Source organism: Cryptotermes secundus, unplaced genomic scaffold (genome assembly GCF_002891405.2).
Source record: "Cryptotermes secundus unplaced genomic scaffold, Csec_1.0 scaffold167, whole genome shotgun sequence".
In the NCBI taxonomy this organism is placed as follows: domain Eukaryota; kingdom Metazoa; phylum Arthropoda; class Insecta; order Blattodea; family Kalotermitidae; genus Cryptotermes; species Cryptotermes secundus.
Window position 1 is genome coordinate 98,684 of NW_019742553.1, and position 25,969 is coordinate 124,652.

At 38.2% G+C, this 25,969-nt stretch overlaps 1 protein-coding gene across 2 annotated transcripts in view; it reads right to left on the bottom strand.

Annotated features, from left to right (window-relative positions):
- The window catches only part of LOC111873299 (dmX-like protein 2), a 196,670-nt gene that overhangs the window by 89,816 nt on the left and 80,885 nt on the right, over positions 1–25,969 (bottom strand). For both annotated transcript variants that reach the window (XM_023867896.2, XM_023867897.2), the window contains exons 26-37: positions 24,897–25,000; positions 23,962–24,061; positions 22,089–22,266; positions 20,930–21,045; positions 19,361–19,680; positions 15,830–16,031; positions 13,299–13,573; positions 12,361–12,624; positions 11,759–11,866; positions 9,229–9,421; positions 5,328–5,491; positions 2,352–2,505 (exon numbers count right to left, since the gene is read on the bottom strand). In XM_023867896.2, the coding sequence (XP_023723664.1) occupies positions 2,352–2,505; positions 5,328–5,491; positions 9,229–9,421; positions 11,759–11,866; positions 12,361–12,624; positions 13,299–13,573; positions 15,830–16,031; positions 19,361–19,680; positions 20,930–21,045; positions 22,089–22,266; positions 23,962–24,061; positions 24,897–25,000 (2,178 nt within the window). The remainder of the gene's footprint in view (positions 1–2,351; positions 2,506–5,327; positions 5,492–9,228; positions 9,422–11,758; positions 11,867–12,360; positions 12,625–13,298; positions 13,574–15,829; positions 16,032–19,360; positions 19,681–20,929; positions 21,046–22,088; positions 22,267–23,961; positions 24,062–24,896; positions 25,001–25,969) is intronic.

Genomic DNA, 25,969 nt, shown 5'->3' on the forward strand with positions numbered 1-25,969 from the left:
GTGCAGAGCATGTAGCATGAATGGGGAGAATATAGATGCATATAGGATATTGGTGTGAAAGCCAGAAGGAAAGAGACCACTGGGAAGAACAAGGCGTAGTTGGGTGGACAATATTAAAATGGATCTTAGAGAGATAGGATGGGATGGTATGGATTGGCTTGATCTCAGGATAGGGACCAGTGGAGGGCTCTTGTGAACATGGTAATGAACCTTCGGGTTCCATAAAATGCTGGCAAATTCTTGAGTAATGCAGATTTGGCTTCTCCTCAAGAAGGGCTCAGCTCCATGAGTAAGTAAGGAAAGCAATGACAACAATGGGATCGTGGCAACAAAAACATTCTTGGGAGTTCACTGTTAAGGTTACAGGATGTACCACTTATCAGCCACATGAGCAAGAACTAATTGCAGGGCATAATAAGAGATGGTGTTCCTGAAGTTGTGCGGGACATAATGAGAAATGCAGTCATATATTACATTTCCTAAATACAATTACCGTGGACACACTGAGATGTAAAAACATTACATTACACTGAATGCTGAGAGATGCCCAGTTCATGACTGCTACAGCAATAGTCCAATGGTCAAATAATCTTATTCATCAGGGGCTGTAAACACCATCATTTGTACATGTGCAGTATTAGTACTTATGTAAAGGAGATAGCTTATGACTGCCTATTTATGTGTTTTATTCATGGGAGATAGAGTTAAACATCAATTTCAATAGATCATTCAACAGCATGTAGGAATGGAAAGGAATATGATGGCTCCTTGTTGAATTCTGAATAAGTGTTACACTAGTGTATGAGGATTATTTATTTAAATTTTCTGGTCAGTAAACTGAATAAGCCAGTTACACCCTGTCACGATTTAACGTAAGTGATGTTCAGAGGCTCATTTGTTGTTGTATATAATCCACATATATATTAAGAGAGAGTAGAAGTATAAAAAAATGGTTTCATTTCAAACAATTTCTGTTTATCACACTGATATACTGGGTTTTCGGACTTTATCCATCATCCTGGCTTTTAAGATAACTAATAAAAACATGACGTTTCGGAAACTGGATCTGTTTCCGTCCTCAGGTGAAGGAAAACACCTATTCTGTTGGGTCCGTTAGAAAGAGCTAGCCTCAATCACTGGATTGAGGTCCACAGAATAGGTGTTTTCCTTCACCTGAGGACGGAAACAGATCCAGTTTCCGAAACGTCATGTTTTTATTAGTTATCTTAAAAGCCAGGATGATGGATAAAGTCCGAAAACCCAGTATATCAGTGTGATAAACAGAAATTGTTTGAAATGAAACCATTTTTTTATACTTCTACTCTCTCTTAATATATATGTGGATTATATACAACAACAAATGAGCCTCTGAACATCACTTACGTTAAATCGTGACAGGGTGTAACTGGCTTATTCAGTTTACTGACCAGAAAATTTAAATAAATAATCCTCATACACTAGTGTAACACTTATTCAGAATTCAACAAGGAGCCATCATATTCCTTTCCATTCCTACATGCTGTTGAATGATCTATTGAAATTGATGTTTAACTCTATCTCCCATGAATAAAACACATAAATAGGCAATCATAAGCTATCTCCTTTACATAAGTACTAATACTGCACATGTACAAATGATGGTGTTTACAGCCCCTGATGAATAAGATTATTTGACCATTGGCCTATTGCTGTAGCAGTCATGAACTGGGCATCTCTCAGCATTCAGTGTAATGTAATGTTTTTACATCTCAGTGTGTCCACGGTAATTGTATTTAGGAAATGTAATATATGACTGCATTTCTCATTATGTCCCGCACAACTTCAGGAACACCATCTCTTATTATGCCCTGCAATTAGTTCTTGCTCATGTGGCTGATAAGTGGTACATCCTGTAACCTTAACAGTGAACTCCCAAGAATGTTTTTGTTGCCACGATCCCATTGTTGTCATTGGTTTCCTTACTTACTCATGGAGCTGAGCCCTTCTTGAGGAGAAGCCAAATCTGCATTACTCAAGAATTTGCCAGCATTTTATGGAACCCGAAGGTTCATTACCATGTTCACAAGAGCCCTCCACTGGTCCCTATCCTGAGATCAAGCCAATCCATACCATCCCATCCTATCTCTCTAAGATCCATTTTAATATNGTGTTACCTTTATACAGATATCTTAATTATCTTTACAAACACCCTGACAATTCTTGCACATCCATAGCAACAGGCTTGTGAGTAAGTTGGTTAATAAATCCGGTCCTCACTGCCTACAGTGTTTAATATTATCTTTCAGATGTGTAACTGTTTTATGTGCCCTTACTCAAAGAGTTAAGTTCTTTACATAATCTAAAGAACATACTTGGCGAGTCATCCCCATTTGCATCAATCACTTTGCTGGGTAACTTCGATAGTACTTCCAGTGCAAGTGCAGGACAACCAGCTTTGAAGTGGGCATGGGCTGTTGTGAAGTACAGCTGGCGTTCAAGAGGAGTGATCGAGTCTTCCAAAAGCAACTGAAATCATTACCTTCGTTAAGTGTTGAAGAATCATAAAAATCTCTACCAACAACACTAGAATTGTTTCTATATGTACTCAGTTCTGCCATTTTTCCTCATGACTTTTGGTCTCAATGTGAGATCCATGGCTTTCTCTGATAACATCTGACCTTGAGTGACAACTGGTACCCTTTCTTCAAAACCTATTCTCAGAACTCCAAAAATACAGTCACCATGGGAGAGTTAATTGGAGCTGGCAAATATCTGTTTAGCCTGAAACTAAATGGATTTAAAATTAAAAAAACAAATAATTACAGAACAATTAAGGAGACTGGCAAATACTCATAAATGCATTTAAAATTAAATAAACGAATAATTACAGAATTCTTAATTTTCAATACAAACCATAAGATTATAAAATGCTCTTAACCTTCATCTGCATGTATTACATTAGTGTGACAGAACACTTGAGGGTCCAGCTGGCCTAGCATCACACTATTTACAATATAAACTCCACTACTAAAGTAAGTAAAGTAAAGGTATCCCTGTAACAGGCCACGAAAGCCAATAGGGTTCTGAGATGTTGAGGTTCCCACATTTTCTGGACAATCGGCTCATAGATGGCGGTATGCTTGTCAGCCCTATGCGCCAGCCGCCATTTATCCCCAAGAATATTGCTCGTACTCATTTCTGTTACAGGCTGAGTCAACCCCAGGGCCATAGTGCACCCAGAAGGATTAAGTAAATTGAAAAAAATCCATTGACCTCATTGGGTCTTGAACCCATGAACTTCCGGCTTTTAGCATAGTGCCTCAACCAACTACACTACCGTGTGCCCCAAATTCCACTACTACAAAGTTAAAATCCAGCTGCCAGCACCATAGTAGCAGGTGCTTTAATTCCCAGGGTAACCGCTCAGAAAATTCACCATCTCGCCAATTTTTGTCAGTTCAAGTTACTTCATTTGCATGTCACAAGAACTGGCAAGTGGATGTTCTTAAGTGGCTAGCAAATTTAAGTTGTATTACTGAACCCTGCCTACACTGGAGCAAACAGTTGTTAGTGCTGCTTTCTACCTTCCTTCCGTTAGCTCATTCTAACATTTCAGAGAACTCACCATAAACCTGTGAGTTCTGACATTAAGACAGTGGTAACCATGAAGGGTACCATGTTCTGGGACCTGACATCCTTTGTCTGGTGGATCACTCTTGTACAGTGAACATGGATGCATCATGTTACTCTGGAACATTGGCAACATTCTGACTACAAGGCATCACTTCCCTATTAAAGTAACTTTCACTATGAATTTGATTTGTTTCATTCTGGTCCATAACACTAATATTATGAAAAAGTTAAATAATTCTGTCCAGTGTGACTGGTTAAGATTTTCTTATTTCAATTATTCATGCCCTTACATGTTTCGGTCTTCAGAGACCATCTTCGGAGGAACACCTTTACATCAATACTGTTAGAAGTCACCAATACAGTACATGTTCTAAAAGTTAAAATATATACATACAATATAAACGATATACAAATGAGTGTAAAATCTAAAGTCTTGACAACTACAGAGGCTGTTCCAATACTTTAAACTATTTATAGTTAGTTTGTTAAGATTCTATTGGAATTCGTAAACCAAGCTGGTTCATGTCATCCCTCTTATTATTTCTTCTGATGGGGGCTGAATGTGTGCCACCCTGTCGTTCTTGAGAAGAGGGTTCTTTAATGTTGTCCTGTATGTGTTTGTGGCCCACTGTGTTGTTTTGAGTAAAAACATTCATATCATAAGATTCTTACATTTTCATTGAAGAACAGGTAATTGTATCAAATACTTATAAAAACCTACAAAGAATTTGGTTATCAGTTATAAGGAATTATGTGCAAGCACAACAAAAAATATTAACATCAGTGGCCAAAAATATTCTGCACCTGTAATAAAGCAACTACCATATTTCCTGGTGTATAAGATGTACAATGGTTTAGGAAGATGAACTCAAATACTTATTATTAAATATCTTTCACCTGTTAATTATAAAATTTATTTATTTATAAATGAAAACAACAAAAGTCTGCCTTACATAATCAGATAACACAAAATATATTGTAACGTGTTTCTTGGTTCGGAAGACGCCGTAGAGATGGTTAATTGGTTTATTTAACAATCTTCAAATAACGGCTACAATTGATGATAACAATGTTACGGGTTTCCACACTTTACAAACCCTAGAACGAAATCTCTTAACACTCTCTTCGAGAGTCTTCACGTACTAATAATGCGGGAGCTATACAAGTCTCCCTGAATTACACTCTCCAGATATGACTGGTGATCACTGGTTATCGCACACGCGGCTGTAGCTCGTAACTTGCGAACTGAGAAGTCGTTGATAACGCACTCGGCGACTGTCACAGTACAAATGACTGTGAATAGCCTTCGCTGCTCCTTATGTAGCCTCGATCAGACAATATGGCCACGTAATAGGCACCCTTGTTGCCTGGAGCTGTGTTGCTAGCAACGCTAGCGGTAGTAACCGCTGTTACTACCGTTACAATCCGGTTGCGTCACCGTTACGTTACCGTGCGGAGGAGAGGGAGGGGAGCGCTGACTCACCCGCCGCGTCACTGCTGGTGGGGGGGGGTTCTCCTTTGCGCAACATGTCACAATATATAACCATGGTTCTAATATTTCCCAGTACCTCACTTTCACTGATACTTCCCAACGTACGAGATGGACCAGTGTACAGTAATGCTATAGGGTCATTTTCAAGGACAGAACACATGTCCTGTATAGAGGAAAACACGGTACTTATTTTTATAAATACCACATATAGTCAAGCACTTACTTGTTTATCTGGGTTGCTGGGTTTGGCATCAGAACCGTAACTAAAGCCAGACAAAACAACAGCATGAGCTTTCTTCTTATCCTGAGCAGTGGAGGCAATGTACTGTCGAATCAGCAGGGGATGTGTGCGCAGGTATACATAGAAGTTGAACACATTTGGGTTCGCTATCAACACAAAGAAACACACAACATTTCTAAGAGCACTTCCCATGATTTAAGTTAATAACTGGCTGTTTTTAATATATGAGGGAGAGTCAGTAAATAGGTCACAAATGGATATAAAATGTAAAACATGATATTCAAACCTGGAAAAAAAAATTATTTCTCAACATATACTCCACCAACACTGATACACTTGTCCCATTGTTTTACCAGTGCAACAAAACCCACAGCACAGAAGTCTCTTGACTGCTGTTTTCAGCCACTTCCCCACCTGGTCAGGCATCATTTGCGACTTTCAAATGTACTTGAGGGAACTTCTGGACCCAGTTGTGAGTCGCTTTATGCAATAAACACATCCCACAGTAAGCATTAAATATTTCTTTATGAATATCCTTTCATTGAATCATTTTACCAACAGAAAATGCACAATAGAATGTTACTCTTCAGTAGGATACTCCTCAAGCACGGTTGCCCTTTTGACTACTGAAACCAGTCACTGAACATGCACATGCACATCTGCTACCTAGACTGTCAATGAAGCTGGACTGTGCTGCTACCTAGTGACACATATAGAAAACCTATTACATCCATTACAACTGTTTTACTTCCATTTGTGACCTATTTACTGACTCTCCCCCATAAATAAGAAGAGACAAGTCAAGAAACAAATTGATTATCTTCATTTTACTGGCTATGAATAAGGAATTACTAAGTATAAATAAATTATTTTATGTGTTTACACATTTATAGAGGGAAATCAATATTGAAACAAACTCCATTATCACTGACATGCTTGAAAAATTCAGATTCAATCCATAAAAATTAATTAGCATGTTTTCTGTCAATCATCATGTATCAATTAACTTACATAATCCTTAAAAATCAAGTATCTGATAGGTTCTGGGTTAACAAACCTATTTTAAATCCTACACTTGAAAAATAAGCTCGATGCAATTACGTGTATCACCATGAACAATGAACCAAGATTAGATGCCTAATAAACACTTATTAGAATTTGATTTGTTTCATTATGGTCCATCACACTAACAATATCATGAAGAGTTAAACAGTTCCATCTAGTATGACTGGTGATATTTCAATTATTTGTGCAGAACCCTCTTCTTGAGAATGATAAGGCAGCACACGTTCAGCCCTCGTCAAGAGAAATAATAAGAGGGACGATACGAACCTGCTTGGTTTACGAACTCCAACAGTCTTAACAAACGAATTATATGAGTAAATATTTTAATGTATTGGAACAGCCACTGTAGTTCTAAAGACTTCAGATTTTATACACAATTGTATATTATTAATATTATGTGTATACATTTTAAATTTCAGAACATAAATTGTAATAGTAGCTTCCAACTGTATTGGTGTAAAGGTGTCTCTCTGATGATGGTCTCTCTAGACCGAAACACGTAAGGGCGTACATAACTGAAATAAGAAAAATCTTCACCAGTCACACTAGACAGAACTGTTTAACTTTTCATGACTTTTTAGAATGTCTCCTTTAAGAATGTCTATGTGAAATAACACTCTCCATTATAACAATTACATTAAAACACTAATTTGCTTGCAGCCATTTAGATGATATGCTGAAACTTTATTACACTGAACTTACAGTCATATTATTCTCAACAACCTCAATTCCCAGGCCAACTTGCTATATGCACACAAAATATTAACATGTCTGCCAAGTTCTAAGTATCTGTATATGCATTTAGATATACATACATACATACATTAGCCTCATGGGTTCACAGGTTGTCTGTTAACAATTAGAAGCGATTTCTAAAAGAAGTGAATGGATAGATTAAGTGGACCAAACAAGAAACAAAGATATCATTTAAATTACAAATCATGTCATTGGAAAGAGTGAAGCAATTAAATTCAGAGACAGGAGCACAAAACTAATTACATGTAATATATGACAAAGGATCATGCAAAGGTCCTAACCCTTAGAGGTCAAGAATAATTGTTCATCATGAACTTAACATATCCCATTTTTATACGTGTACAGGCTGCACTTCTTATTAAACATTTAGTTTGAAAACTGTGGCATGACTTACAAACAGATCAGATTGTTCTCACTTGCAAAATGATGGAAAGTGGAATTTTTCAGCCCTTTCATGTCTATCCTCAGGTCATTTAAACTTATTTAAATACTTCAGTGTTGGTGCATTAATATGAAGAAAATTCAATGGAACTCATTTACACAAAATTAAAAGTGCCAAGTGTTCTTTCATACATGATGGCAACCTGAATGTGTGTACGAATACAGAAATTACTTTCTTTAGAAAATGTTATAATCAATGCTGTGAATTTTTAACTTTTACCATAGATGTACACTGTACAAGGGGAAAAAATTAATCTTTTTTGCTGGATTTGAGGTTCTCATCATGGTGAATCTGGGTTTTAAGGCCATGCAGTTCGTAGGGAGCCCAATGTTTGGAGGAACATACTGCCTCCATCTTCAGGGTTAAATAGTAAGCCAAGCAAGAAACCAACAGATGCAAACAGCAAGCTCAGCTTAGCTTGCTGCCTGAATCTGCTGGTTTCTTGCTTTGCTTATTCTTCGACCCTGAAGATGGAGGAAGTATGTTCCTCCAAATATTGGACTCTTTCTAAACCATATGACATTACAACCCAGAAGACTATACTCGTCAACAAATGATTTTTCTCCATTCTATGATACTGTTGCCACTTCACTTATTTCTTTAAGTGTATTTCTTTATTTATTTATTTATTTATTTCTGGATTAAGGTGACATTTTTAATCTACCTTTAGGCACCCCAACTATCCAACTCTCATGCTGTGTGGAGGTTTACAGAAATTCTGTACAGTAATGGTTAATTCAGGTTTCCCTTTAGGAAAAATGAACCAAACAATGTGCTCAGAAAAATACTAATGCAGTATGAATTTTGAGGTTTGCACAGCAAAGTTTATTCAGACTGTGGTCTTCTGGCTTGTGATACCGTACAGTTTTGTATATGGATACGAATGTTTCCGAGGAACGTGCTACTTCTATTTTAGGACTGAAGGACAATGGGCAAAAGAACATAGTGTGCCCCTGAGAAGGCATGTTTCCTTAATGACCATTCCCACTGGCCTGGATAGTACTCCATTTCTTTAAGCCTTCTTCCAGGTTTGAGTGACCACCTTCCTCACAACCTGCTTATATAACATGGCCAATTGCTTTTCCTACACATTTAAACCCTGAAAATTGTGGCAGAATGTTCCTCCAAAATATTTGTATTTGTCTATAGTAGTACTACACGTCACAATCCAGATGACCATAATTTGAATTAAATGGAGTAAATTTAAAAGGGAAATGATGAAATTAAAAAATTAATGATTAGAAAACCTTAAATAGTGAATATTGAATGAATTCCAATGAACATTACACTGATCACAGAAGCAACATGGTGTAAGACCATTCAAATGCTGACCCATGATGTTAAAATCCCACTCAGGATATTTATATGTCAGCACTTTTTCTGTTTGCGTTGTCACATGCAGGTACAGGTTTCCCAGTAGGTCAATCCCCTGTCAGCTGTGTCCTACTAACTGTCTATAAGATTCATAATTTCACAAGTTAATTCTGAACTGAAACAATCCAAAAGATCTAGTCCATATAGGTCAAAGAAGAAGAATATAAAATATCTGCAATCACCTCCACTTGTGATCTTTAAGGCTGGAGAAACAGAGAAGAGAGAATAATTGTTAAACGATCTTACCTGATGAACCCTCAAACTTATCATCACTATCTGAGTACTGTGGATGCATGGAGCCAGTGTTAGTTTGCAGCAAGGTATTGAGGCTTCCTGTGTAATCCTTCAGAATCCAAAGAGCCATGGATCGCAAGAAAGGGTCAGGGTGGGCCTGAGCCAAACACTGATTCCCACCTTCACTATCACAGCCCAAGATCTCCTGAACAGAATAATTAATGTTGTTAACTGCTTTTATTCAATATTTCTTTATAAATTATTTAATGACAGTGTCTTTACTGCATGTTACACAAGCATCAAATGAGATAAAATTATGGTTAAGTAGGGTTAACTGATAAGGGCAGGACAGAAGCGGTGACTCATGGGCACAATAAAAGTTCAATCAGCTACATCATGACTCTACTCAACCCTCATGTACTCATAAATAAAATCCATTTTGTTTAATTATCTTGAAAATTGTAATACTCATGGATAAAGTGTACTGCATATAAGATATGTATACCACTTTTTGATAAAACTTTGTTTGAAACATTTTCTCTCCAATTAATATTTAGTGAGACAGTGTAAAAAACAAGTGTAGATCTTAATGTAAAATCACCATTAAATGTGTCCAATCTAAACGAAAATTTGAAATGATCTGACAATTTTCATAGATTTCTCCTCAAAATTCACAAATATATGCCCAGCAGTTCTACAGCTGTTTCATGTACACAGACAGACAAATGGACTGAGGGAACTTAAGAGGTACTCCATAGTGTCAAGAAGGCACAAAGCAATGGTAATATGGAAGCTAGAGAACTGGTTTCAGATGCCATTAAAGGCCTGCCCAAAACAAATGTGAACCTTCTGGTGCAGACACAACCAATTCTTTTCATGCATACACAAACTAAAAACCATGGATACATATAACCAAACACTGCAGTTGACAAACCTGGATACAAATGACCAACTGCCAATAACTGAAATCCATAATCAGCCAGGGCCTAAAATTGTTGTTCCACATTGATAAAAACCTCACTACTCCACTGTTCACAGTCCATATATCACTTAGCATTTAAATAAAATTACAGTCACTTTAAAAGATTGTCATTTATTGATAGGTGAAGCCTTTGCAGACAAAAAAGATTAAAAAAGAAAGTCTTCCTTTATAGGGAGGGGAGGGGAAGTTATAAGGCGAAGGGGAGGGGAAAGAGAATATTTAAATTGATTAGTCAGTCACCAACATCCCGTGAAGTCCCAGAATGCTTTACACAAACATTTTTAGTGGAAATATTCACCAGCTCAGTGCTGATACTTACTCTGTTCTTGTGTTGGTACATCATGTGAATGCGGATGATGTTGATGCCATTTTGGAGCAATATGCTGCCTCCATCTTCAGAGATGAAGTGTGTAGGTTGGTGGGTTTCAGTGTATGTGTAGCATTGTTTTCTGAAAGCAATTGGAGGAAGGGGGGAACAGAGTGGCGATCGGTGATTTGCCTGGGCCAGTACAAGCAGTGAGTCAGGCCACAATGCTGTATGTACACAGAAATTCACCAACCTATGCAATTCAACCCTGAGGACGGAGACAGCATTTATCTCTGAAACGTGTAACAACCCCAAAACAGAATCAACATCAATAATTAATCACCATGAAAGCCTAAAGTCAGTATAAACTCAAGTGTTACATGTCAAAATTGGGGAACAAATGACTGCATTATTTACTTTGCCTTCTGCATCGTACACAGCGTACGGCCAGCAACGACTGTCCTTTTCAGGGTCTCCTTTCTCGTTTCATCTCCTCCCCTTCCTGTTCTTCTTCTTTACTTACTATATATCTTAGTCTTATTTAATTTATGTTTACTTTGTTTTTACCTCTCTTGTCCATATTCCTGCCTCCTCCACTTCTTACTTCTGTGACTCCTTTGAATACAGGGCCCTGCAGGACTACTGATTCCTATTCTGCTTTTTCTCCTTCCTCCACCATACAAGTATCTCTTCTTTTTATTATATTATCTTTATGTTTTTCATTTTACCTTACTTTCCTTGTACCTCCTTTCCTTACTTCCTTTAATGCTTAATTTCTTTTCATATCGGCATCTGTTATTTTAGAACAGCCCTTTGCAGGGTTGATGGTTCCTACTGGTCAGCTCCTAGCCTGCACTGACCCCTATCTTCCCTTCCCTATATCTGCACCATTTTCCCCCAATTGGCTTCCTCTTCTACCCTCAAAATGGAGGCAGTGTGTCCCTCCAAAATGTTGGCGCCTATCTACCAAACTATATGGCATCACATCCCAGAATACACAAATCATAATATTCACGGTCATGAGAACATAAAATCTCAAATAAATAATGAAATTACTAATATACTTAAACTGAGCAAGAAACTGTACTAACTATAAATCTTCGTTACTTCACTCACAATGACTGGCCAAGAACGTATTTGGAACTTCTTTTACTGTAAACCTTCAGAGACTTCAAATTTTCATAAAAAATTCGCTGATAACAAAACACTTTGTTATGATCCTTAAGTACTAACAAATGTATGTTATAACTCACTTCGTACAAAAGTCGCCGCAGATTCGGTGGAGTTGAGTCCAGCTCTCCCTCGTAAAGTCGTGCAATCACCATTGCTAACTGGAAGTCTTCTAGCTTGTTTAAGCACACCTAACAAATATAAGTAACATGAATTGGTATATAAAATCTGCAACATTCAATATTTCAGTATGTGTTAAATGAAGCACAAAAATTAAACAAAGTATTTTTGCAGTATGTGTCATACCAGCAATTCTGTGCTTAGCATACCAAAGGATCAGGGCAAGATATGAAAGAAACAAACACAGTTCCTCCCCATAATAATTTTGCTAGTGAATTTGACATAACAAAGAAACATTGCTCAAAACTTCATCACTGTGTTTCATTATGAAATACAAAATGTCACTGAAGGCTCTGACAAGAACTGAATGGAAAAGTAATCTCAATATTGAAAAAAACTGTTAGTGATAACATTAACTTGTTGTTTGTGGTCTAGTTGTTAAGTACAGAATATCCCATTAAGTTTGATAACAGTCACATGGCAGAATTATGCTCACAAGATTTATTCAGTGATATAACTTAGTATATATTGGTGGAAAAAATACATGCATCTAAAACAAAAATACCTCAATTGCATCTCGCAAAGCTCCTGCCAGAAGAAAAAACGCAGCAGCATGTTCAAACCGCTGTTTCCCAAGTAGTGCAAATGCATTTTTAAGAGCAGCCTTTCTCCATCGATCTTCTGAGAAGTTATTGGAGAAGAAGTGTGTCATGCGCTCATCTCTCTTTGAGCGGAACAGACCCCATACAAGACTCTTCTTCTTCATGGCAAGGTAGAATATGGCAGCATCCAAAGGATCCTGCTTCACCATATATGACGCTTTTGCAACCTGAGCAAAAACAGTTTTATTCGGATACTAATCAATTCAGGATGGATGAGACACCTTCAGTGGAAAACGAAATTTCTTGAGGACCACATGTTAATGTAATAAAACTGTTAACACTAGGGACACAGTGTATTCATTTCAAGGCCTGGAATATAAAAAGATGAACCTTATACACACATGAGGAAAAAACAGAAAAAATAATCATCATACCTCAAGCTGATTAACTTCCTATCAGTGCTGAATAAATGTTCACTTAAAGCCACACAATGTCATCCAGCATCTGACTTCTCAACACAAAAAAAGTTTCAAAATTTAGTGAATTTCTGTGATTAGCCAGTCTCTGATAATTGCCCCAGCTATGATGGCTCAGTTGATAGTGACAGGCAATAAGGTGAATGGCTGGGGTTCGATTTCTGGCATGAGCAAGAGATCTTCTCTTCTCCACAGCATCCAGACTGGCTTGGGGTTCAACCATCCAATGGGTACCCTGGGGATAAAGAGGCCAGAGCGTGAAGCTGACCACTCACCTCCATCCTTTGCCAAGTTCAAGAATGATGGAGCTATACCTACACTCCCCCATACGTTTTAATGTTGTGTTGCTTCATTAATTACGCACACAGACACTACATCTTTACCTTGGTGTCTACTGAATCTCATTTATACAGGACATATCATACCTTCTCTATGCATGTTTTGAGTAGTGTGTGGTTGCGGAGCCACCAGCCCACGCCCAGTTCCTTCAGAATGGCCCACTTGGGACTCCCTTTAGCATATGATGGAATGAGAGCTAGCAGCTCCTCTTCACTTTCAGAGTGGAAAGCCCACACTAAGTTGTTGGTGCCAACACCTTGGCGCTGGAACTGTGCTCGCTGAACAATAGGCAAGCATCTTAATAAATAGTTGTAATGCTTCATGGCCAACAGAAATCTCAGTCCACAGTCATCCAAGGAATCTGAAACAGCCAAAACATTAACAGGATGCTAATCATAGTAAAGGCCTGAAAACAGTTTTTGAGTTAGACACAATGAGCCAATTTTCAGTCAGCTACTACTGAATATACTGGTGCTGACATTTCGAAAGTATATGAGGAAAGTTCATCCTATAATACTTTCACAGTAGCTACTTCTTAGATGTAGATCTTCAATTTAGGTACGAAGGTACCCCTATTTTTTCAGCCAAAATATAAGTGTGATTGAGTAACTGGGTTATACATTCAATGTAACAGGGTACGCTTGGACCAGCCCAGCATTAACTCTTGGCTGCTCCACGGCACTGTGCCGCTGTCAGTCGGCGAAGATGGCTGGTGTGCTCAATACGTCCACGTCGTATGAGCAGCAAAGTGTTATTCGTTTTCTATGGTGCAAGGGATGAACACCCATCGAGATCCATAGGGAAATGCAGCTGACGTATGGGGACAAATGTCTCGCTTTGAGAAGTGTGTGGTGATGGTTCTGTGAGTTCACTGATGGTCGGAAAGACCTTAATGACATTGAGCAGTCGGGGTGGCCTCGCACCTCACTCACACTGGACAACATTGCCCACGTGGATGCAACAGTGAAAGAGGATCAGCGTGTGCACATGAAGGTCATTTCCAAGGCCAAAGGTTCATTTATGAAGACAAGGTGAAAACCGTTGTCCAGCGGTGGTTCCGCGCTCAACCAGCCAAATTCTACAACAGCGGCATTTCCAAACTAGTGGTGCGATGGGACAAATGCCTGAACCAGGGTGGTAACTATGTGGAAAAATAGTCAAAGGTATTTAGAACACTGCGTGTATTTTTATTTCCCTGTATGTGTATTACTGTGGATGAAAAAACTAGGGGCAAAGACTTTCTGATTTGCCCTTGTAACTTAGATCTCTGAATAATGTACCAACTACCTTTTAATCAAATGCAGTTTCATGTTCTTACAACCCATCACTTGGGCAACACGTACATATTGTGGCATATTTGCTCAAGACAAAATCTGTGATGTCAGTGGAGACAGCCATTGCTTGGGAACGGCTCTGCAATCATCTCTGTTGCTAGGCAACAGATTCGTAACACAATAATGGAATAAGTGGGAAGCGGAGTTCTCTATGCAGTCTGTACGATAGTTATGTGAAGCAACAATAGAAGAACTACTGGGAGAGGTGTTTTCTATGTGGTCCACGCCGAGGCTATATAACGAGCAGCAGCTGCAATTAAGAGAGTCTTGAGATGACAGAAGAGTAGGAGTTAGTTGCGAGAAAGTCGCCAGGCAGTAAGGACATGAACATAGAAGCTGAGGAAGCTATGGTGTTGGATGCCATTACCAGGTGACAACCGATGAAGATACAGCAGACTGAGAAGACTTTGTATGTGCTGTAGTGAACTGCAGTGTGTGTGAATTTGAGTTCATGCTATAGTTATTTGTAGTTATGTTCTTGTAAGAGTTCAATAAACCCATTTACCAATCCAAAACCCATCTCTATAACTCAATCGCATGATAATATTGTCACGTGTTGGGTGTATAACGCGACAAATAACTTCACGCCGTATTTGATATAGCGAATTTTATTTCACATTCGCTCTTACAATCACACAATTAACAATCTGACAATTACTGCCATCGGCAGTATCACAAATACTACACTACAAATGCCAGAATACAATTGACTGGTTGCTGGCTAACTCGGAACTCTCTCAGAACTAACTCGTAGGTAGCTGCCTTAAGAACTCTCTCGGAACTGACTGTGAATAGCCTTCGCTGCTCCTTATGTAGCCTCGTTCTGGACAACACAGAACATGGCCACGTAATAGGCACCCTTGTTGCCCGGCGCCGTGTTGCTAGCAACGCTGTCCGGAGTTGTTTACTGCTGCCTAGCAACTGCGGTTTCCCTTGATGACGTCACCGCTGTTGACTCGCGTTGCATACCTACCAGGATGCTGGGACTCGGTTAACTTCGGCTCCGCTCGGCGCGTCACCGTTGGTGGGAGGGAGGGGAGGGAGGATGTTGACTTGCCTATTACCATTGCGCAACACGTCACAATATATTCAATTTCAGTATGAACAATTTTGTCTTCTGAGATATAACACCATTCTGTCAAATCACAGTAAATGATTTGTTATGAATATCAATAAGCAGAAAAAACAATATCTGAACAATACAACTTTCAATGAAGATACTTTTAATTACATTAGACTTACTGACCATTGTAATCATGAAACGCATCATTAAAACTACAAACCTGAAGAGATATCTTCCCCTTCTGGCATGCCTGACAAATTTTCTTTAGCAATAGCAGTCTTTGCAGCATCGATAGCAAACCGCTCAGCAAAGTCGGTATTGCATGTTGACACTGTGTCTGCCAATGCAAGAAGATGCATCTGGTCTAGGCTCGACAGTCCAGGGAGGTGTGTGTGAGTAAGCAAACGTGACAGTAGCCGCCCCTGGTAATAAAAATACGATACACACATTTATTTTATATCCTTCAATGGAAATACATGATTACTTACCTGTTATCATAATTATGCATACACAGACCACTTTTGTTTCCTAGAAACATGTTTACCAGTACTTTCATGCTAAGTTCTGGTATCAAAACTGAAACTTACAATGCACCAGCAGTGAAAACTTCTGGATTTTCCCAGTACATTTCAACTTATTGCAGGTACACATACCATTAAAAAAAAAAGGCACCTACCACAGTTAATCGGAACAATGCAAAGTATGTGTCTGTCATGTTGATTGATAATCATTAATTAATGTACTGAAAAATGTTTTCAATATGTAAGCTGCAAATATCATTTGTTAAAGATTTAACAGGTAAGCACTATCCGACATGCTCAGCATGGCACAACTGTATGTCATGTCACCATTGCACACACTAAGAACCATAATAATACTGCTTTTAGTATCATTTCAGGATTATATTGATAATTAATTTAAGTAGGTCTAATCATCATCAGACTAAAAGTAAATTAATAGTTTCTTCAACCATTTTATAGTAAAATAATAAATACTTCTGATAACTCATTTTCAGAGTTAATATTTGATTAATGGTTAGTATATAATGAAAAATAAAAAAAACTTAAATCTTTCCATTCCATCTTTTATAATTACAATCATGGTATGCAAAGTTAAATATCCCACTGTTCTTTTGCACTGAAAAAGTTTTCTGTCTCACTGCCAGTCACCTATGTGATAAACTGGTGAATTTGAGCTACAGAATGCAGTAGAGTATATGGATGAATTTCTAGAAATGTTTCAATTATATTTTTCAACAAAGAGAATTTGCAGAAGATGTAGCAACTGAGACCAATCAATATGCAAAAAAAATAATATCATCACATGATGGGTGCAAGGTGCATTAAAACCAAGATCATCATTCTTGGTTTTGAAACCAGCAAACAGTGAACAAATTTTTCTTGTTCTCTGGGCATGTTACTGGAAAAGTGAACCTCTGCTTTGACTCATTACAGCACAGAGCTGAGTTACTAAAGACACATACAAGGGTTGGACAAAATAATGGGAACACTATGGATATTGTAAGATTTGAGGTTTTCACAGCGGTGACTATGAAGCAAGCAGTCCTCTTGGATGTGGCACCATGTAGATATTGCGTTAACCCACGTTTCGGAGGAATGTATCGCGTCCATCTTCGGGGTACCTGAGCACCTGCTCCTGCTGGCTCCTCGCTTGCAGATTTTCTTTTTTCTTCTACCCTGAAGATGGAGGCGATACGCTCCTCCAAAACATCGGTTAACACAATATCTACATGGCGCCATATCCCAGAAGACTGCCCTCTTCACTACAGATACTCTATGCATTTCTTTATTAATATAGTCTTGGACCACTTTTGCCTTCAATACAGCCCTAATCCTTCTTGGAATGGACTTCCACAAGTTTTGAACAGTTTCTTGCAGACTTTTATACCATTCTTCTAGAAGTACATCTTCGAGTTGCTTTAAAGATTTTGGAGGTTGGAATCTGTTCCTCACTCTAGTATCCAAAACTGACCAGAGTGGTTCAATGATGTTCAAATCTGGTGATTGTGTTGGCCAGGAAATATGATAAAGTTCACCTTCATGCTCTTCAAACAATGACTGAACAGTTCCAGGTGAGTGAATGGGGGCACTATCTTCTTGGAAAACTGCATCGTTTGGAAATAACATCTGGATCGTAGGATGCACCTCTGATTACCCAACCTGTCCACATACTCCTTTGCAGTAATTCAGCCATGAAGGTTAATACTGGGACCAAAAGAATACAATTTTGCTGCCCAAATTATCACAAAACCTCCCTTGTGTTTCACTGTTGGAAACAGGCTTCCTTGGGTGTTCTCCAAATGTAAACCCTTCCTGATCTAGGGAACAGCATGAACGATGACTCATCTGACCACATCACATGGTTTCCAGTTGTCTGATGTCCAGGTTTTATGATTGTGACACCACTGTTTACACATCTAAGCATCACTTTCAGTAACTGGAGATTTAGCAATTGCAGCCCTACTGTGGATGTTGGATTTGTGAGGCTCACATCCGACAGTTTTTGAGGAAACACGGTCTTCAAGATGCGTATTCAATTCTGTTGTCATCTGTGCTGCTGTAGTTCTGTGATTCTTCATAAAAATCCCTCAGTGTATGATGATATTCTGTCAATGCTGATTTTCACCCACTGTCCCTCTTTGCTGATGCTATCTTCCAATGATTCGTGTATGCCTAAATAACCTTAGAAACTGCTGTTCTCGATACACCTAATAATGTAGCAGTCTTGGTCACAGATGCTCCCACTAAATGCACACCAATGATCTGTCCTCTTTCAAAATCGAACAAGTCTCCTATTTTCTAATTCTTTCACAAGGACTGTCATTCAACACAATCACTAACACACTGACATGAACACTACAGAGTGTAAAACAAACAGAATAACATTCAGTGTTGCCAATTGGTTCTTTCAATGCACCCAACATAAATTCAACTCCCAAGTTTCTTTGTGTTTCCATTGTTCTGTCCACCCTCTGTACATTATTTTGTGCAAATACTGCAGGACTTGGTAACATTCCATTATAACTGTAAATATCTCAGCTTCTCAGTACAAGCCTCTGTGTGCATAAAGCCTCAGCTCCTATGTCCTCAGCTTATTTCAATCAGTCTAGGTCTTCCAATATTGACAACTGAAGGAAACCGTAAAATAACAGTGTTCAATGGCACAAACTGTGCAAATATCAATACAGTCGCAAAATTTTCCATGTTATCTTCACTGGAAGAAATTTCATCCTATTAGTGTATGCCTGTGGTAGCACACAATTTCTTCTCCTGCTGAAACAACCATGAATATTTTGCTTCCAGCTTTGACAGATGGTATGAAAGTATGTCTTCACCAGTCTTCTCAAAGATCAAACAAACAGAGAGGAGAACAGCAAATGCAGACATCAGTGGACTTCTGCAGCTGACATGACATTTCCATGAAATGTAGAAGGAAAACCCAGAATATAGCCAGGAAACAAAAATATTAGAGTGACAATTTTAGTTTATAAGTTAGGTATCACACTTTGGTGGAACTCGCTGCCTCCATCTTCAGGGAATAAAACTGTGAAAGCAGGTTCTTCTGAAATATTGATACCTATACGAGTATACCAAACTACATGGTACATGCTACAAGACTGTAATACTCAAAAGCATTCTGTTTCCATGCTTTTATACTGCTCATAACCAAAACATCCATTCCCACTGACCTATGTCATGATTTTCCTGAGTCCCTCCAGGCAGATCCTTACCTGTCTAGGTCCAAAATGAGAAAGCCCTTGTCGCTCTTGATTTACAGAAGGTCTGCGATCATGCCTCCTTGGTGAATCGGGTTCATCTTCCAACAGGTCATCAAGGGATTCATCTGCCACTGTCAAGCTTCCATCAAACAAGTCATTATAATCCTGCTGATCCTCACTCATCTGAGCACTCATGGTAGGTGTTTCTTTGTCTGCAGCCAAGAGAGTCCAGAGGGGCAGTGGGGGAATTGACGTGATTTCTGCATAGTCCAGTGTCACTTCCTCTGGTATTGCAGTAGTAGATCCTCGCTGCTCCAGCGGACTTGTTGTACCTGAATCAAAGACAAACATTATAAAATACAAAATCACAAACAGTTTCACCCTCACAAACATTTAAAACACAGTACTGTGAGAAGTGCAAATGGGACTACACACTAAATATAAGAACCACAAAACAGAAGCACAGCAGTTTTCACCAACAATTTTAAACATCTGATGATGACTAATGTTGGTTGAAACATGCAGTGCAATGTACAGAAATTTTTAAATAAGGTTTAAAAAGACACATTGTGTAGGGCATGCAGTAGTGTAGTTGGTTGAGGCACTATGCTAGAAACCAGAAGGTAGCAAGTTCGAGTCCCAACGAGGTGGATTCTTTTTTCAGCTGACCTAATCCTTCCAGCCGCACTATGGCCCTGGGGTCAAATCACCTAACAGAAATAAGTACCAGGAACCTTCCTGGGTGGTAAAGGGCAGCTGGCGCATATGTATGACAACCTTACTTCCATCTCTGAACTGAGTGTATAAAGAAAATGTGCGAGCCTCAACAGCTGACAATGCTATGGGCCTTCATGGCCTGTTACAGGGATAGTATTTACCTATACCTTCAAGACACATTATGTGATGTAAGAAACTTTCATGTAAGTTTTAGAAGGACGAGTTGCATATAAGACTGTGAATCAGTAACATTTGTTAATGATGTGCATCAGAATGCTACAATATTATACATATATGGCCAAAACATGTTGTATTAATAATGTACACAAACAAGTGAAATATGACAGTGTGGCAATAACCCTGCAACCATTCAACATTTATGAAGCTGCATTAGTACCCTTGAAATACATAACTAAAATATACAGTCTACTGACATCATCATTCAGCAAACCACAAATAAATATAAACTAATATCACCAAGTTACCGAACTATACACTTCAAAACCTGATGTAACATAGCACAAAGTTATAGAAAGTGTCACGTAACTTCGAACAAGGACCTGCATTCCTAGTCAAATCCCACGCATAGCTTGTGGTGGGAGGAGTTTCTTAACACTCGTTCTTCCACTGGCCACCTGTCACTTCTCACACCCTCCACCCCCTTGTCTGAAATTTTTCTTCTGCGCATTCAAGGTTACTCTTGGCCTTGTTCGAAGTTATGTGACACTTGCTATACCGAATTCCTAAATCCCTGTTTCAAGAAGCGGTTCACAAATTACTCAAAGAAGAAAATTATACACTTAAATACTGTCTTCTGGAGAGAAAACAAATGTTTACTCCCAATTCATAAACAACATCGCATACCTGCTCCAATATAGCTGACTGACAATGTACGTGAACGGGACCACCCTCTTTGCCTCACAAGATTCTCTTCATCAGTGCTACTGCCTTGGCGTACAGCACAAGTGCCAGAAATACATCTATATTACATAACAGACAGAGAGATAAATGTAAAAGAAGATCAAACACACCTGACATGCACAAAATCGATTACTTAGAGATGGATATTTGCTTCAAATTTTCAAGAACCAAACAGCAAATAACTGTCATACATAATCTTTTTTTAATTTACTCATCTTAATTCTGCACACTAAAAACTTGCTTACTTATGGAGCTGAGCCCTTCTTGAGGAGCCACCAATTCTGCAGCTACTCAAAAATTTCCCAGAATTTTATGGTACCTGAAGGTTCATTACCATGTTCACAAGAGCCCTCCACTGGTCCCTATCCTGAGCCATACCACTCCAATCCATAACATCCCATCCCATCCTATCTCTCTAAGATCCATTTTAATATTGTCCACCCACCTATGCCTTGGTCTTCCCAGTGGTCTCCTTCCTTCTGGCTTTCCCACCCATATCATATATGGATTCCTCATCTCCCCCATTCGTGCTACATGCCCTGCCCACCTCATTCTCCTTGACTTGACCATTCTTATTATACTTGGAGAAGAGTACAAGTTATGAACCTCCTCGTTATACAGTTTTCTCCAACCTCCTGTCACTTCATCTCTCTTCAGTCCTTACCTTACCTTACTGTACCTTGATTATGAGGATTACTGGAAGTGCTCACATGTTATTAAACAGTCACCTCAGTGACTAGTCATTCTCAGTCATTAATAACACTCAGTCACCCAACGTCATCCAAATCAGCTAGACTCAGTCAAGTAATATCAGGTATCAGTCACCTGGAAGTCTGTTGTGGGAGCTCAGTGTATGCATGTAAATAATTTATATTTGTACAAGAATAAGAAGATACTGATGGCTGTCAAACCATTTTAAAAGCCAACAATGAAGGCAGTGTTCAAATGTTTTAAAACTGTAATCCTACAACCACAGAACAACAAAGGGACTGGAAATTGTAATTATATTTCTTATTTTTCTAAGTGAAATTCATAACATACAAATACGTAATTAAATTACATACTCAAAATCATGCAAGTTTTGGTAATTCTGTGCACTAACCTGACTAGATGGGCTAAGATAGCCTTGACCCAGCGTATCTTGCCTGAATTGAGGAGTTCCATGAGCTGCTTAGGGTGGTACTGTGGCAAAACAGGACAAGCAATGCGGCTTGCTTCGAACAATCCATAGTCTGGCATGTAGTCTACACTGTTCATCTGTTCTGACTGAACAATTGCACCTGTTCATAATACAAATCCCATTCAACTTTGTGGGGTTAATAGATCTTCAAACATATGCTACTTTTGTTAAAAAATTTTCTACAAAATGTAAAACAACACAGCAACATGTCACCAAGATGAAGTCATTGTTCAGCTTTAGATTGGATGGAGATAACTAGTGAACTAATAAAGCTAGACACATGAAATTCTGTATGGAGACTGACCATGAATATAACCTACCCTGAAGATGAAGAGTGTATGCCCCTCCAAAATGGTGGTACCCACGTACCAGGCTACAACACAGTGTCATAACCCTAATGCTTCAAATGTAAATACCTACAAATTCTGCACTACAAGCATTTCTTTCATAATGATTATAAAGACATTGAGAATGTAAACTTTGAGGTTATGTCTGAAAAATTTAATATAACTGGAATCTGTACTGATGGAAATTATCATCAGGAATGATGTAGGAAGTAGTACAAATACTGAGTTAGTGTCTTGCTGTCGTTATCATAGATACTGAAACACATAATGGTGAGTAGGCAACCTAAGTTCTTCTTAATATACCTGAATTTTTCTTAGCCCAATAGTTTATATTATCGTGCTACAATCACCAGAACTTCACAAGCCCTGAAGCAAGTGGCTTTTAAGAAAATGTGAATGACTATAAAAGCAAAGTAACTTCATTTCAAGAAAGATTTCAATTTAAAATGTGTATAATCAAAAGAAACTGAATTTGAAGTTGTATACCAAAAACCAATATTTAAAGTTCACCCAGTGAATTCATAAGTAGGAATTTTCACATGTAGACATGCAAATATGAACACATATGAAACTTCTTTTTCTTTGTGCTTCTTAAGTCTTGCTAAAGACAGTTCCAATATCCAATTCCATGAACGCTCTTAAATGCGTTACACTAAGATTCTGACAAGAAAAATGAAGGGGTTGCCATTACAAAAATTAATATTTCTTTATCATTTCACAAGAAGTTTTGGCCTAGACAGGCCATCATCGGGTAAGTCTTGAGGATATACACAAATCTAGACAAAATCACGTTGCAAACTGTTAAACAAAAAAAAAATAAATAAATAAATAAAATAAACCTTAGTGTGATGGCATTCGCTTCATTTTCATCTGTAAGCACCATAAATAGGATGCAACACTTCAAGATACTGACAAGATTTAAAAAGGGATTTTATTATGACGGGTTTGTACATACCTATGAAACAGACAAAACCAGGCATGTGCAAGAATGACAGTTCAAGATGCAAATAAGACAACAATTCGGGGAAAAGAACAAGAAAACATGAGAATGAGAACTTTCTCTACAAGACCAATGTTTTCACCGCACTCATAATTTATAATACTTGCCACAGTTTCATTGTGCACTAAATTGTATTATTTTCTGACATTCTATTATTTTAACAGAAGATTTTCATAACCCACTCCATTAAAAAAATAAATTTCTTTTCCACCATGGGCAGAAACAGGGAGACAGATAATTTTCTTTTCCTTACTACTAGACTTGCGCCAGTATTGCCAGCTGTTGCAGTTATGACAGATTGCAAAGTCTGCCAAATGCACAAGCATTTACCTGAAAATTCTTCAATTTTGAGACCAAGATATATTTTCTTGATTTGATCCAAAAAGAATTCAAGACTCAGTCTTGCTTGGAGAATACCCTTATGAGACTTTCCAGAGATAGTAATTACCTCGTTTCTTTTTGCTGTCCAACATAGTGAGGTTGATGGAGCTCACACGTGAAAGATGTGGCATAGAACTAACATTTGTCAGTCGGCGTTGTGAAGTTTCCTAAAAAAGCAAGTGTGTTAATATATGAAAATGTTATAATGTTGTATTTTAGCGTCCTGTTGCACTGATCTTCGTCCATGACATGTAAGCAATGTCAGTCTTTTAGTGCACTCAATTTTACTTGTTACTTCACAACATGTTTCGGCACTACAGTGCCATCATCAGGTGCTCTATTTACGTCAGTCTATTTCATTGCTTGCCATTACATCATTGTAAAATTTAAAAAGTATTTAAAAATGTTCGTCATTTATAATAAATATATATATACTAAAAACTTGTAAAGATTATTTATCTTATCTGTCCCAATTCTAACACCACGCATAGTTTCACCACTATGGGAGTCATTCCTCTTATTCTCAGGGTATATCGTGTCTCGTGTTGCGTGTTCCCTGTTTGGTTGCGGGTGTTGTAATTACAACAAATTACAAATTACAAATTACAACACCTGCAACCAAACAGGGAACACGCAACACGAGACACGATATACCCTGAGAATAAGAGGAACGACTCCCACAGTGGTGAAACTATGCGTGGTGTTAGAATTGGGACAGATAAGATAAATAATCTTTACAAGTTTTTAGTATATATATATTTATTATAAATGACGAACATTTTTAAATACTTTTTAAATTTTACAATGATGTAATGGCAAGCAATGAAATAGACTGACGTAAATAGAGCACCTGATGATGGCACTGTAGTGCCAAAACATGTTGTGAAGTAACAAGTAAAATCAAGTGCACTAAAAGACGGACATTGCTTACATATCATGGATGAAAATGTTAATAAAATGTCATTTGAATATATAATAAATAAAGACAAAACAAATATATACCTGAGCCAGATTCCGTAAGTCTTCATCTCTTAGATTTCTAGTATCCTGGAGTTCATCAGACTCCTGGTGATGCAGCCTACCATTACGTTCACACTCAACAGAAACTGCAACATAGTTCAAAACAACAGCAGCTGTTAACCAGTTCTGCTTAATGACTTATTCAAAAATAGCATTCAAAGCACATACACACAAATAGCAACGTCTTTTCCAACTACAGTTTAACAGAAACTCCATGGCCTGTAGTCTACAAGCGAGCTATACCAATTGAGCAACTGCCACTTGTCGGCGAAGTTAGTGCCAACTTTAGCTGACAGAGTGTGTCACGTGGTCAGTGCAACAGATCTCCACAGCCATTAATTTCGGTTTCTTAGACTAGAGCCGTTATTTCCTTGAAATAGTTCCTCAATGATCCTCACGAGGCTGAGTGGACACTGTTCCAGACCCACAACTTCTCAGAAAAGCTGGTAGTGCAGGGACTAGAACCCAGGACCTCTGGATCTGTAGCCAGGAACTCTGACCACTAGACCTCAGAGGTGGTCAACTACAGTTTAACACAGCACCATATTTCAAGAACCTGCAATTTTAAATTTACATCCAGTTTTGCAGCCACAGTATTTTGCTCTATGTACGCAAAGTTTTCAATTTCAGTACACATGAAAAAAATTCATGGCACACAAAGGAAGGAATAATTGTCACCATCTTCAATGGCATTGTCATCACCATACACTTCAACTCCCAGTAAACTACTATCTTAAAGGTAAATAATAAAACCAATTACTTCACTGTTTCCCGATGTCAAGAATGGCAGAACTATACCTCCATTCCCCATGTCTTGTTACATAATTAAGTAAAAGGATAGCTTTTCCTTTATATCAATGTTTCAATTATAGTGAAATCCCCATATTTAATGTCTTTAGGGAACAGTGGATCTGAACACTAAACTATAGAAAATCTGGAATGGAGGGAACCTAAGACTGAGGTTTATGACTTGAGATAAATTCAAAAAGAATGTCAAATTGGACTCCCGCTATAGTACGAGGGGGTACCCAAAAGAAACAACTTGTTTTTTTTTT